This window comes from Lissotriton vulgaris, chromosome 4_1, assembly GCF_964263255.1.
Source record: "Lissotriton vulgaris chromosome 4_1, aLisVul1.2, whole genome shotgun sequence".
Taxonomy (NCBI): domain Eukaryota; kingdom Metazoa; phylum Chordata; class Amphibia; order Caudata; family Salamandridae; genus Lissotriton; species Lissotriton vulgaris.
Genome location: NC_141691.1, coordinates 477,425,711 through 477,440,888, shown reverse-complemented (window position 1 = coordinate 477,440,888; position 15,178 = coordinate 477,425,711). Strand labels below are relative to the sequence as shown.

Here is a 15,178-nt window from a genome sequence, read left to right as displayed (position 1 = left end):
CCATCCTCATCCGCAGCTAGCTCTACCCCCTGCAATAGCTTGATTGTTTTTGTTTCAGGGATGCAAAGTTGTAGCAAAAAAAGCACTGTACTGTTCTTACTTCAGTCCGGCCAATATTTTCAACCTAGAACACCTAGTGTAATAAGACGTGTAATGTACTGGTGGCTCGATGAGCTTAGGTGCCCACTCTGAGGATCTGTGTTTGCCTTCATCAAAGAGGCATGACTGCAGCTCTAAACTGATTGTGGACAGAGAGCAACACTGGCTGTGAGACCACAGCAAGACTCAGCAGCTTTGAGGTGCCACCTGGCAGTTGGCATAGCGACCATCTGCAGCCTACATTCTCTATTTAGGTTGACCACATTTCAGATACTGAGAGATCTGTCCGGCATGGAAACACTTGCAATTCACTTGAAAGATATACTGTCCCAGGAACCTCGGAAGAAATATATTGGAAATGACCCTGAATAGCAGGGATCGTGTGTCCTGGTTCTTTGGTGAGGAGGAATGTAAAGTGACAGGGCGGTAAGTGTTGAAGAGGGAAGGGAAAGGTTGGGGAGAAATGGGTGAGGGCATGCAAGGACATGAGAGAGAAAAGGGCTGTGAGAATGTTTAATTTATCAATATGAATAATAACAGGGCCCAAAGTTTGGCTTAATAGCACGCTACAACACTGCCAGATGTCAGGGTTGATAAATATCACAGCTGATTGCACCGTATGCCTCCTTGTTCCACCACCCTCCACTTCTGTCTATTTATCTCACTCTTCTGGATTCATCCCTGGTTGTAACCTTTTTCACTGTTTTGTTAGCTCTCTCTTCCTTCCTGACTTTGTGTCTCTTGCTCTTTGTCAGTGTCTGATGATGAAAAATAAATTCAGGTCCCAAAAATTGAGCCATAGTATCCACCACCAGCAGGCTCACGTAGAAAGGGAGCACTTATTGTGTGGAAGGGTAAGCCCTGAAGACATGAGGAGAATTAGTAAGGGAGATGGATAAGGGACAAAGTAGTGCTATGTTTGTGTAGGGTGAGAGCCAGAGGGGAAACTATTGTGTGGTGTATATGGTTTAAACGGAGTCTTAGTAGCATTTAAAATAAAACATTATAATATCTAATGCACCAACCCCCCCTCGAATAGTTCATACCCCATCACATGTCTGCATACTGATTCACAAAGTAAATTTCAAACTTGTAAACACATGTGCCCAAATCCTGGTCTTTCATTTTAGAAATTAAGAGGTTATTTTTTTCTTCTACACAATTTCTTCCCCTAATTTGTCCACCATATCAGGATTTTGAAGGCATTCTAATAAATGATCCCATGCTCGTACCCTGTCAATAGGTTCTCTTCCTTTCCTCACTTCTCCATACAACACTGCTCTCTTATAGCCCGCCCACCGAATTAGCTCCTCTTTCCATTTCGCTACCCTGGGCGGCCTAGCCGTATTTCTATGTACGATTATCTCCCATCTGGCAAGTACCAGGACCATGTCAATAAACCCTGTTGTGTTTTTGCACCTAGCAGGTTTTGGAAATCCCCCTAAAAGACAGATCATAGGCGCACATTCAAAAGCTCTCTGAGTCACCTCATTAATACAGGACACTACTTCCTTCAATATCCCTTCAATGATGGACCTGACCTCACCATATGTATATTTTCGGCTCCATGTTCACATCTAGGGCATGCAACAGCTGTGCCCTGATAAATCCTAGATATCTTCCCCTGACTCAGATACGCCCTATGTAAGTAAAAAAAATTAATAGATTTCAATCTCTCATTCCTAGACACAGTATTCAAACTCGCCAGAATTTTCACCCAGACTACTTTGGAAATGGGTGCCACCACTCCTTTTCTCACTTCACTTCAAGACATACATGGGGTGATACCATATCTTTTTGCAGTGCCCGATAAAGACACGTCCCCACCTTGATGCTGCCTGACCTAGTGCACATCATTTGACAAGCGCTGTGCAGTTGAGGCTCCTCTATACCCATACCCCAGTGCAGGCGCATCCTAGCTATTACCCACCAATGCAATATAAATTGCCCTCTTGGGATCTCAAAAGTGGCTGAAAATTCCTCAAGTGGTAAAAGCACTCAATCCCTATAAAAATCTTCTATCCCCACTTTTTGCCCATTCTACCAGAACCTCTCAATCTTCCTTTCGGATTCATTTTCTCAAAACGTTTGGTTGCACTATGTGGTTGAGAGGTGGCAAAGTTGTATAAAGGGAGTGCGGAAGGGATATGTGTGATACGACAAAAAGGGGAGAAGAAGTGACTGTTGGAAATTATGTATTCCTTCTCAATCTCTCTTATGAATAATCCTATAGTTTTCCTCTTGCTCCTTTCACAGACAAGAGGCTAAGAGAGAAGCCCATAGATAGCTAGATAGACCAAGAGAGAAAGAAAGACACTAACCTACATGGAGACATAAACATGCACCTTGTAATACCAAGAGTGATCATGAGCGAGAGAAACCCGGAATTGCTTTAAAGTAAATGACATAGAATGTCAGTGCACATGGACGGTGGTTGTTGACTGTAGCTGTTCTTACTATTATCTTCTTATTTGTATAACTTTGGTGACCTCAACACGCTTCGGACAGGAGAAACCTAAAGCCAGGACGAGGAGAGACGAAAGAGAACAACTGAAGGGAATGAGAAAAGAGACTTGCAGATGGAGCGGTCTTCCATGGAAGAGAAGAAACCATGCTTCACAGATAATTGTCCGTCAACAATATCTAACCAACCAGTAGTTAGGGAAAAAGTGGGAGCAATAATGTGGAGCCAGCGAATGCAGGTATATTAATATTTGTGAGGTGACCGATTTAGAATTTGGTGCAATGATCAAGAATACTAGTTCAGGCAGTGAGAGCCTGGAGATTGTCTTTCTTCTCCAATGTTTCAATACAGAAAATCTTTTGATCCTACTTAGGTCTTACTTTTTCCTGTGTGCCCGTAGTTGAAGAGGTAGAGAGGGACAGGGAGCCGAGCTGACGGAATGACGGAGGCCACCAGGGTCCTGTTAGAAGCCAGCTTATGCATTTACCATTTTTTTCTGCAAGAAATGTGTTATGCTACTGAATCCCCTTAAGAAGCCTTATTTCAGGATATCACCAGTGGCGTAACAAAAGCCCCTGCATTACCCGCACTCAAGGGGTCTCCTCCGGCACCGGCAGGCCTCAGGCTTGAGAGCTTGGGGAGGCCCCTACTTGCACTTTGCAGGAGAACCCCATCAAGTTTGGTTACGCCACTGGATATCACCACCACTGGACGTAATGCCATCAGTGAGCACATTTGTACATATTCCACAGAATTAAGGTGTTCTTCAAGCTCTATTGACAGATATATTTTTACAGCAGGTGTTTCTGTTGTACTATTGTTCATGGTTATTTTGCACGTTTGTGTATATGTTCTTTACTGCGGCAGCACCATAGCTACTCATGCATTGTGCTTGGGGGGTTTTTATGCTTCCTTTTGTTGTACATTCAACATATTTCCAAATGTGTGCTGTATTCAGGCTATGAGAGTGTCCAAGCATACTAAAGGCAAGAATATATCAAGGGAGCTGGGGCTCGGGTTTACTATGCATTACCAAAGTTTGCAGATTCTACATAATGTGTGCTTATAGTTCCTGGTCTCAGGGAATCCTGTTCATGATGTCAAGAGTTGGCTCGTGTACTAAACATCCTCCCCTGAAAATACTGTAAAGGTATTTATGCTGGTAGATGCCGTATGAACAGTACAATTGCAAATAAATAAACAATTATTATACTAAGATCTATTCAGCAGGCCCCTGAGCGTTTTAGAATAGTCCATTTGCCATTACAATACAGCATCCTACATCTTGCCAGGTCCACTGCCCCTAGTAAATTAAAAGCTAGAATTTAACTGTGTTAATTTGCTGCCCCCCATGAGTAATTTTGCAGCCACTAACATGGCTCTGCCCCTACATTCGAAATGTTATCCCCACCTAAAAATAATTGGGTCAATCGCGCCCTAGCTTGTATACCATTGGCCATATTATGAAAATTGAGCTGGGGTGTAACTGGCTTGTGCACCCGCTTTGCGCGCCCCCAGGGCTCTTTGGTATTACAGATAGGGCCACAGATGCTTGTTCGGTCCTTTCTGTAATACAGCTAGGCCTGGTACGCTTATAGCGCCAGCGGTATCACCAGAGGGTGTCCCCTCATTTGCATGAGAGCGTGGCTCCAATCAAATGAGGGAATCTCTTTGCCTCTGCACCCACTCCGTATTATAGATGGGGGTGCCTGAGGCAAAGAAGCTGTCAAGAGCCGCACTGACAGTGTGTCCCTTGGAGGTGGGAAATAGGGTCCCATGGAGGCCCCCCCAAACATTCCCTTTCAGGCCGGTGCAGTCGCTCACTGCATCTGCCTGATAGGTGATCTCTTGCCCCTCTTGAAGGTGCAGGTGGATTGCGGCCTGCACAAACGCCGAGCGGCTGCTTCCAAGCTGCTCTATTTTTCCCTTGAATTCAATGCCCCCAGGGCACCACGACTTCGCAGCTGCTCTGGGGGCACAACATTCAATGTAATAAAGCACGCTATCCCGGTTTGCACCTGGCACACCTGTTTTAACCCCTTTGCCGCGACCGCGATTTCGCGGCAGTACGGCACTTCCGCAAAATGTGCGGAGCTGCGTTGGCCGTTGGGCAACGGCAACACTAGCGAGGTAGTGCTCAAGTCGGCCAACGGCCGACAGGAGCACGCAACGGGTTAAGGTGCATTGTGGTGCAAACACGGAAAGTGAGCCTTCTGAGTAGGAGGGATCCATACCATCCTGTCGAAGTCGGAACCAGGTAGAGGGTGTGTATGAGTCATGTCATATTTTACATATTGTAATATGAAAGGAAGTTAAGGGGTGGTCTGTGTGCGACTGTTCTGCATAAACAGTTACGATTAAACTTGCTTTGCTTCCTTTCACAGCTACTCGTTTGACGTGACGAGGTGTATGTTTTCTCGTGGGAATGTAACCGAGAAGATCCGGGTAGTCTCCCTGTGCTGCTCGGGGGAAGTTGTCGTGGATTTATATGCAGGTAACTTGCATATTTCCAAGTTGTTTTCATTTTTGTGAGGCCTTAAGGGGACTCATGTTAACTTGTTTCAATCTAAAACACTTGTTGAGTTTACAACACGATGCACAACCACTAAGTGACGTTTGAAGTCCGTTATCGGCATCGGTTTTAAGGTATTGGACGTTATATTTGTATGCACTGGCAGGTAGCTGAACCTGAATGAGAAAGTGTTTTGTTGGGCTCTGCCTTATAGTTGTATCACTTAGTCTTTCAGCGCAGGCTTGATTACCATTATCTGATCTTTGTAATAAAGTATAAAAACTGACTGGCTGTGTACTTTCCCTTCCTCGCAACGTGCTTGTGTTTCTTCTCGTCTGGCTTCAATTGTTCATATCAATTCAATGTTTAATTTATATTCCGAGGTACCTAAGCGCCATCTTGTGGTAGACAGTAGATAGTGATCTTTAACTCCACTGGCCCATCTGTTGCAGTACTTACTGACTGATGCTCTGTCACTGATGACCCCGGTTTGATCTAATCTGATTCCTACTTGGGATCGCACCTGTACATTACAGCAATCGTGCTGATACAGTTCACCTGGGACATAATACTTTTTTTGTGGCACTTTTATGCTTTTATGTAGTGCGAGCTCGACCCAAACGTATTGGACCGCCTTCCATGAGCATCAGAGCCTTCGGGCGCACGCACTGTCCATGCTTGCGCCACGGCGCACCGCGCACCTTAGAGTAGGTGCTCCCGGTGCAAACATGGAAAGTGCGCCCAATCAGGAAGAATGCACTGCCCTCTTTGCAGCCAGGAACTCGTGCTGCCCCCATGGCAGCGCATTCAAGAGAAATACAGAGCAGCTGTTTAAAAGCGTCTCAGTGTTTCTCTGTGCAGGCGGTAACCCACCTGCACTTTTATAAGAAATTAGAGATCCCCTTGCTGGGCGGGTGCAGTGAGTGAGTGCACCCACCTGCAAGGGAATGTCTGGGGGGTGAGGGGGGGGGGACCCCAACATTCATTTAGAGGGCAGCATTTAGAAGGTGCATTGTCGCTGCACCACGTCGATAATATGGAGTGTGCGTAGAGTTAAATGATTTCCTCATTGCATGGGGCCACGCCTCCCATGCAAATGAGGGAACGCTCTCTAAGGATAGCGCTGGTACTATATGTACGCCAGCCAGGGCACAAGTCCTATAAAAAGAAGTAGGGGAACCTGCCAAGTAAGACCGTATGCAAATTACCTCATAGTGCTATAAAAGAAATAAAATAAGGCTATTCAAATTATGTGTGTAAATACTTGTACAGGCTAACCCATCCGACAGTCTTACAGTGTCTGCATTTATATACAGGGACAGAACAAAGGCAAAAGCATGCCTCTCTTAAGTACCTGTGAAGAGAAGGCAAGCTGTGTGCCTTTGTTTCCCTCTGTGGCATTTACATTTAAGTGTGAGGTTCCAGGCATATTAAAAGAAAAGGAGGCCGGGTGGCCCCTTAACTTCGACACAGCTGAAGATGAAAAAATGCTCCCTAGCTGCCTGCACGTTGCTGCTGGGAATGGAAAGCAGACAATGTACAGGCGCTGCTGAACGTGTGACGGTGTCTTACACTGGCACAACTTCTACATATTTCTGTGAGGCCTAACGTTTTGGCGGGGGGGGGGGTACCTGCGTGTACCTGCATGAACACCAGACTCTAGCCCTGGCGCCAGTGCTCTGGGCTCTTAGAGAAGGGGCCACACAAGCCACTGAGGCTAGGGTGACCAACTGACATGGTTGCAAATTCAGGACGGTGAGTGTAAAAATTCAGAACAAAAATTCAGGACAAAAGGAACCTTTTACATACACATCAATGGAGTTCACACAATAGTATATAAGTAAATAGACAACCAAAATAAGGGTTTTATGTCCCAGAGGAACTGAGAACAAGAATAACTTCCTATTTACAGTTTTTTTGTTTTTTTAGCCGAACTGAGTTGTAAACAGTTTATCAGACTTGGTAGGATGAATAGCTGAGCAAGCCCTGACAGGATTCAGACCTGTGTGCTGTAGGATATATACGGAAGTCAGCAACAGGAATTTTACTCCCCAAATCATCTTACAGTTTACAGTGCTGTTAAACACTTTTGCACACAATTTCTTAAGTAGAAAATGTATACTTTGAGGACCATATTCTCTTTGCCAAACTCATAGGTGGCTATAACTCGGCTTGCAAAACAGCAGTTGAAAATAAATCGCACATCATCCGGTAGTAAGCAGTTTGATCTCTGTACCTTTTTATTTCTCAAGTTTTCTTTATGCGTCTCTCTGTCGCTTGAACTCACCTTTCACAGCTTGCTCTGTCCTAGTCTCTTGCTCTTTCAATAGATTTTCGAGTTCATGAAATCTGTCGACAAACTGTACCTCGCAAAAACAAAATATCGTGTCATCAGGAAGCTCCAAGGATTGCAGCAATTAAAACCTACCAAGCAGCCTTTCACACATTTGCATTTCTTTGGGGAAGCAGACACCCTGGTCTTATTTCATTTCAGGTAAATACAAGAGAGAGTACCCCACTGTCACCAGGGAACAGGTTACAATGACAACTTAGTCAAAGGGAAATCCCTGGGTGTGCACTATAGCAGCTGCGTGTTTTATTGCTATATGGGTTCTAACTGCTCATACGACCATTCATTCCAGCTATATCAAGGGCAAAATTCTTAAGGAAGGGAGCATTAGATGAAGAGTTCCACACTGAAAAGTGAACGTTCACAATCTCTTTATTTTTTATAAAATTAAAAACTCAAAAGTTCAATTAAAAATCCAAAGAAAATTCTTTGAACAAATACAATAAAATTTAAACAAATAGTTAATAACAGTTCATTACACACAAACACAGTATCACAATCAATAAAATTATGCAACACAGAAGAAAAATAATCATCACTAGTACAGTACATAAGCAAATAAATCCTTTTCACAAACCCCCTAACACTGTGGCCTTAAGATTCTCCTGCCACTACTCGTATAGATCCACTGGCCCTTTCTTTGATAGTGGTGGTATAGTAGACAGTATCAAAAATACATGAGTATCTGCTACTCCCTTGGCCTTGTTTGGATTTTGGTAACAATTGCGTCGACGCGTTTCGGTGTTCTATTACTTGATGTCGTAACACCTTCATCAGAACAATGCCGTCTCTTTGGGGTCACCGGCTTCTAGATATATATTTAAAAATCTCTGTGGGGATATATAGAGAAAGAAACAATATCACTCTTCTGGGGTCATATTATAACATACCTAATATCCAGCATCTTATTTATTGTCTCCAGATCAATCAATCACAGCTTGGCCACGCTTTCGTGTTTGGGATTTTATACGGGCTATCCCTCCTGTTTGGTCTAATCACAGTTTCAATCAAGTATTTTTCATCAGGTGCCTTGGTTGAAACTGTGATTAGATCAAACAGGAGGGATAGCCCGTATAAAATCCCAAACAACACGAAAGCATGGCCGAGTTGTGATTGATTGATCTGGAGACAATAACAAGATGCTGGATATTAGGTATGTTATAATATGCCCCCAGAAGAGTGATATTGTTTCTTTCTCTATATATCCCCACAGAGATTTTTAAATGTATATCTAGAAGCCGGTGACCCCAAAGAGACGGCATTGTTCTGATGAAGGTGTTATGACATCAAGTAATAGAACACCGAAACGCGTCGACGCAATTGTTACCAAAATCCAAACAAGGCCAAGGGAGTAGCAGATACTCATGTATTTTTGATACTGTCTACTATACCACCACTATCAAAGAAAGGGCCAGTGGATCTATATGAGTAGTGGCAGGAGAATCTTAAGGCCACAGTGTTAGGGGGTTTGTGAAAAGGATTTATTTGCTTATGTACTGTACTAGTGATGATTATTTTTCTTCAGTGTGGCATAATTTTATTGATTGTGATACTGTGTTTGTGTGTAATGAACTGTTATTAACTATTTGTTCAAATTTTATTGTATTTGTTCAAAGAATTTTCTTTGGATTTTTAATTGAACTTTTGAGTTTTTAATTTTATAAAAAATAAAGAGATTGTGAACGTTCACTTTTTAGTGTGGAACTCTTCATCTAATGCTCCCTTCCTTAAGAATTTTGCCCTTGATATAGCTGGAATGAATGGTCGTATGAGCAGTTAGAACCCATATAGCAATACAACACACAGCTGCTATAGTGCACACCCAGGGATTTCCCTTTGACTAACTTATTTCTTTTCAGCCATCTGCCCCTCCCTCCGAAATGAGCACGTAAGACTTCCAGACCCTTGCACTGTAGCTGGGGAATCTAAATTGTGTAAATACACTTTTGTATTTTAGCTGAGAGGTTGAAATTACGGACAAATGCTGTCAGTGAAGACATTTGGACAACAGACTTAAGGGCTAATTTATGGGCTGTCCTTGAAAGTAAAGGACGGTTGGTCACCCTATCTGCGGCCCCTTCTGTAATACTAAAGTGCCACGGGCGCAGTAAGCTGGTGCAACTGCCCGTTGCGACTGGAGGTGCTTGCATAATGCAGCCTTGGGGGCCGTATTACACAATGCGGCACATTTTTCTTGTTTGCGCAGAGCGCACCTTTCAAAAGGTGCGTCCTGTGCAAAAAAGGAGAGTGACACTGTATCATATTGAATGTGCTGCCCCTAGGGAAGCTGCAAAGTCGTGCTGCACTGGGGGCCGCGCATTCAAGTGAAATTAAGTGTTTCACTATCAAGTGACAACTTGCCTGCACTTTTAAGAGGGGTGAGAGATCCCTTTGCAGGCGAGTGTTGTGAGTGACTGCATACACCTAAAAGGTTTGCCTATGGCTACCATCACAGGCGCACTAACAATGCACAGCGTCACTTTGCCAGGACCTGCCCTAAATTAGATTGAGCAGGACATTGCCCTAGCCAGCAAGAAAATATGGTGTTTGTTGAGGGGTTATTGCGGTGTGATGGCAGGAGGTGTGTGGAAGATGGGACGAGGACAGGGCATGATTGGGTGCTACCAATTATGTGGAGGTACGTTAAGTGCTGATTACAAAGTCTTTAACGGGACTTGAGTGAGACCAAGTGGGATGGAACAAGCAGCTGTTTACATTACATTGTCAGGTAACTCCCTGCTGCGCCCCTCTAACTATTTGACGGCCTGAGCCCAGCTCACCCATGTCCAAGGTTTGCCCTGCAGTGTGCCTCCTGACATTCTTTGCCTCTGTGCCCGCATCTGTAATATGGCACGGGCACAGACGCTAGGAGATTCCCTCGCCCTCTGATGATAGCGCTGGCACTATATGTATTACAGAAGGGGACACACAAGTGTCTGTGGCCCCTTCTGTAATACCAAAGTGCCCGAATGGGGGGGTGCAAAGTGGGCGCAAACACCCACTGAACCCCCAAGGCACTTTGTATAATCCGGCCCTAGTTACATTACATAAGTATAAATACATTTTTGTGGGCACTGGAAGATTAAGTGATTTGCCCAGAATCAGGATGTTGCGGCGAGGCCTAGACCCAAACCTGGTTTCCCAGTTCCAAAGTAGGCAGCTCTGGTCGTTAGGCACAAGGTTGCTTAAATGCACTATTGGCCATTATGTTCAGTGCAGATTAAACATTTTAAATATTTGTATAACTCAGCTTGGTTCACTAAATGGCACGCTGTGTGAAGAGCATTAACTCAGGGTGTAGACTGCTGTCCACTGTTGACACATGGATAGCATATCCATTTTATTTTTAAAACAATTGTCTGATTTTTGTTTATAACTATTGTTGGAAATTACCCTTTCTTCAGGGTCATCCCCAAACGTTTGCCCTCCTCCTCCCCTTTTTGCTGAATTCATTTTTGTTTGCTTTAGTACTCTGTGCACTTTACCACAGCTTACCAGTTCTAAAGTGCTTATTCTCGGTCCTTAACACATGGTGGAATTGGCTTATGCTCAATTGGCATATTTAATTTATTTATAAGCCCCTAGTAAAGTGCACTACATGGGCCCAGGCGTCTGTAAATTAAATGCTACTAGTGGACCTGCAGCACTGATTTTTTCACCCACTTAAGTTGCCCTTTAAACATCTCGGGCCTGCCATTGCAGAGCCTGAGTGTGCAGTTTTAAGCGGCCATTTGTGGCCTGGCAGAATACAACTTTTACCAGGCTTAAACATTCCATTTTAATACATAGTCACCCCTAGAGTAGGCCTGGACAGCCCAAATGGCAGGGAGCTATTTATTTAAAAAGTAAGACATGTACTTTTAAGTCCTACATGTCCTGGTAGTGAAACACTGTTAAATTCGTTTTCACTACTGCAAGGCCTATCTCTCACATAGTATAACATTGGAGTTGCCTTTTTACATTTTATAAGTTTATTTTGTAAATGAGAAGAGATTGTTGGTTCATGTTTGGTGTCTCTTGAATCCTAATTTAAAATCCTAACCTAGGGTGAAGTTGGATTCTAAATTAAAATTCTGAAAATGCCACTTTTAGAAAGCTACAAAAAACAAATTGATGGACAGAATGTAGATCAATGTCTTACATTCACCCCAGTACAAGGATCTGGGCCTAAATCCATCGTTTTTTGCACTCTACACCACCCTGGGTCAGATAATGGCTTTATGCAAATCAGCTCTGACCCTCTGCCCCATGGGAACAGTCCAGTCCGAACTACAACAGCCATATCTTTCCCAGACCGGAATCAAGCATCCGAGGACCGGACCGGTTTCGAGGTAACACCTCATCAGCCCGGCTAGCTTGACTCCAGTGGTGTGGAGGCTCTGGGACCCACGTCTGAGCTACCCCAGTACACTCAGGGAGAAAATTACAAAAAACAAATTGATGGACAGAATGTAGATCAATGTCTTACATTCACCCCAGTACAAGGATCTGGGCCTAAATCCATCGTTTTTTGCACTCCACACCACCCTGGGTCAGATAATGGCTTTATGCAAATCAGCTCTGACCCTGTGCCCCATGGGAACAGTCTAGTCCGAACTACAACAGCCATATCTTTCCCAGACCGGAATCAAGCATCCGAGGACCGGACCGGTTTCGAGGTAACACCTCTCATCAGCCCGGCTAGCTTGACTCCAGTGGTGTGGAGGCTCTGGGACCCACGTCTGAGCTACCCCAGTACACTCAGGGGGAAAATTACAAAAAACAAATTGATGGACAGAATGTAGATCAATGTCTTACATTCACCCCAGTACAAGGATCTGGGCCTAAATCCATCGTTTTTTGCACTCCACACCACCCTGGGTCAGATAATGGCTTTATGCAAATCAGCTCTGACCCTGTGCCCCATGGGAACAGTCCAGTCCGAACTACAACAGCCATATCTTTCCCAGACCGGAATCAAGCATCCGAGGACCGGACCGGTTTCGAGGTAACACCTCTCATCAGCCTGGCTAGCTTGACTCCAGTGGTGTGGAGGCTCTGGGACCCACGTCTGAGCTACCCCAGTACACTCCGGGAGAAAATTACAAAAAACAAATTGATGGACAGAATGTAGATCAATGTCTTACATTCACCCCAGTACAAGGATCTGGGCCTAAATCCATCGTTTTTTGCACTCCACACCACCCTGGGTCAGATAATGGCTTTATGCAAATCAGCTCTGACCCTGTGCTCCATGGGAACAGTCCAGTCCGAACTACAACAGCCATATCTTTCCCAGACCGGAATCAAGCATCCGAGGACCGGACCAGTTTCGAGGTAACACCTCTCATCAGCCCGGCTAGCTTGACTCCAGTGGTGTGGAGGCTCTGGGACCCACGTCTGAGCTACCCCAGTACACTCAGGGAGAAAATTACAAAAAACAAATTGATGGACAGAATGTAGATCAATGTCTTACATTCACCCCAGTACAAGGATCTGGGCCTAAATCCATCGTTTTTTGCACTCCACACCACCCTGGGTCAGATAATGGCTTTATGCAAATGAGCTCTGACCCTGTGCCCCATGGGAACAGTCCAGTCCGAACTACAACAGCCATATCTTTCCCAGACCGGAATCAAGCATCCGAGGACCGGACCGGTTTCGTGGTAACACCTCTCATCAGCCCGGCTAGCTTGACTCCAGTGGTGTGGAGGCTCTGGGACCCACGTCTGAGCTACCCCAGTACACTCAGGGAGAAAATTACAAAAAACAAATTGATGGACAGAATGTAGATCAATGTCTTACATTCACCCCAGTACAAGGATCTGGGCCTAAATCCATCGTTTTTTGCACTCCACACCACCCTGGGTCAGATAATGGTTTATGCAAATCAGCTCTGACCCTGTGCTCCATGGGAACAGTCCGAACTACAACAGCCATATCTTTCCCAGACCGGAATCAAGCATCCGAGGACCGGACCGGTTTCGAGGTAACACCTCATCAGCCCGGCTAGCTTGACTCCAGTGGTGTGGAGGCTTTGGGACCCACGTCTGAGCTACCCCAGTACACTCAGGGAGAAAATTACAAAAAACAAATTGATGGACAGAATGTAGATCAATGTCTTACATTCACCCCAGTACAAGGATCTGGGCCTAAATCCATCGTTTTTTGCACTCAACACCACCCTGGGTCAGATAATGGCTTTATGCAAATCAGCTCTGACCCTGTGCCCCATGGGAACAGTCCAGTCCGAACTACAACAGCCATATCTTTCCCAGACCGGAATCAAGCATCCGAGGACTGGACCGGTTTCGTGGTAACACCTCATCAGCCCGGCTAGCTTGACTTCAGTGGAAAGGCCCGATCTGCATGTAGAGTGTTGGGAGGAGATTTTCCCTGCACCTGAATAGAATAGACCCTGCCTGCCTTGCACAATGGTCTTGCCACCTTCTGCTCGGCAGCTGCATCAGAGAGGACACAACTGGTTTTGGCGGGGCAAAGAGCTTCTCTGTCACCAGAAAACTAAGAAGTTTGCTGTATAAAAAGTGGGACCCAGACCCTGAATTTTAGATTGCTGCTGAACGAAGGAACCTGCCAGAAGGAAGAACCAGGAAAGCTGTAGGAGGAGTACTGCCCCTGTGCTGTATGCTTTTGTGGTTGGCCTGCAGTGGTTGCTTCTGTCTTGGGTAGGGATGGACCGGACTGTGCTTTCAGCATCCTGCTGTGAGTTTTCTCCAAGGGCTTGAAGTTGAGCTTGCCTCTCGTTAGAAGTCTCAGGGATAGAAAAGACTTCAAAGATCACTTCTGGAAATCAAGAGGAACCTTTGCCAAGGAGAAGAGCTGGTGAAACTGAGGAGGAACACTGCCTCTTTGCTGTTTACTGTCTGGGGTTGGCCTGCAGTGGCTGTTTCTGCCATGGAAAGGACAAGGACTTTGCAGTATGCTGTGGCCCCTGCTTGAGGAAGATCTTTACAGGCTTGAACCAGAGCTTGCCTCCTATTCTGAAGTCTCAGGGACACAAAGACTTCACCACCAGCTCCCCAGAACATCTTTGCTGAGAGTTCTGACATGCTAAGAGGTGCCTACTCCTTTGGACCTCTGGAGGCTGTTTGCCACTGGGAGCTGGAAAAGTAACCCAACAAGGAGAAGTGCGACACACACCTGCCTGCGGCTCGAGAAATTGCCGCACCCCGCATCGAGTGCACTGAAGTACGAGATCACCACCCCGATTCCAGCGCACGCCCTGTGGTGCACCTGAAAGCATGCAGGAATCGTCCCGAATCATCACACATTGCATCGAGGCGCCAGGTCTGTCGCATCTTTGGGGGACGCAGAAAGAAACCGATTAATCCTCTCCCCACGCAGTAAGAAACCAATGCATCACGTCCCCATGCAGTAAGAAAAAGATAAATCAACTCCTCTCCGGTAAGGAACCGACAAATCCCCTCCCCTCCCCTGCTCAGCAGTAAAGAACAGACACATTACCTCCTCTGGAGCAAGGAACCGACGCATCGCCTTCCCTGAGTGTAAGAAACCGACGCAACACCTCCCCTGCGGCCCTTTCTGCTTGTATTTTTGATGCATCCAAGGTAATTTGTGTGAGAACTGTCGCAACTTCAATTTGCTTTGAACAGAACTGTTTCTACCATTTGAAAGTCATATTTCTATTACTGTATTGTGGATTTTTGTTGATTGGTCTTGTTTTAGTTTAGATAAAGTTCACTTATTTTTCTAAACTGGTGTGGTGACCATTTGTAGTGTCTTCACTGTATTA

General features: G+C 45.2%; 1 protein-coding gene across 1 annotated transcript in view; it reads left to right on the top strand.

The window, feature by feature from the left end:
* TYW2 (tRNA wybutosine-synthesizing protein 2) overlaps positions 1-15,178 on the top strand; it is a 173,872-nt gene that overhangs the window by 117,455 nt on the left and 41,239 nt on the right. Inside the window, exon 6 of the mRNA XM_086964617.1 lies at positions 4,948-5,057. Coding sequence (XP_086820743.1) covers positions 4,948-5,057 — 110 coding nt within the window. The remainder of the gene's footprint in view (positions 1-4,947; positions 5,058-15,178) is intronic.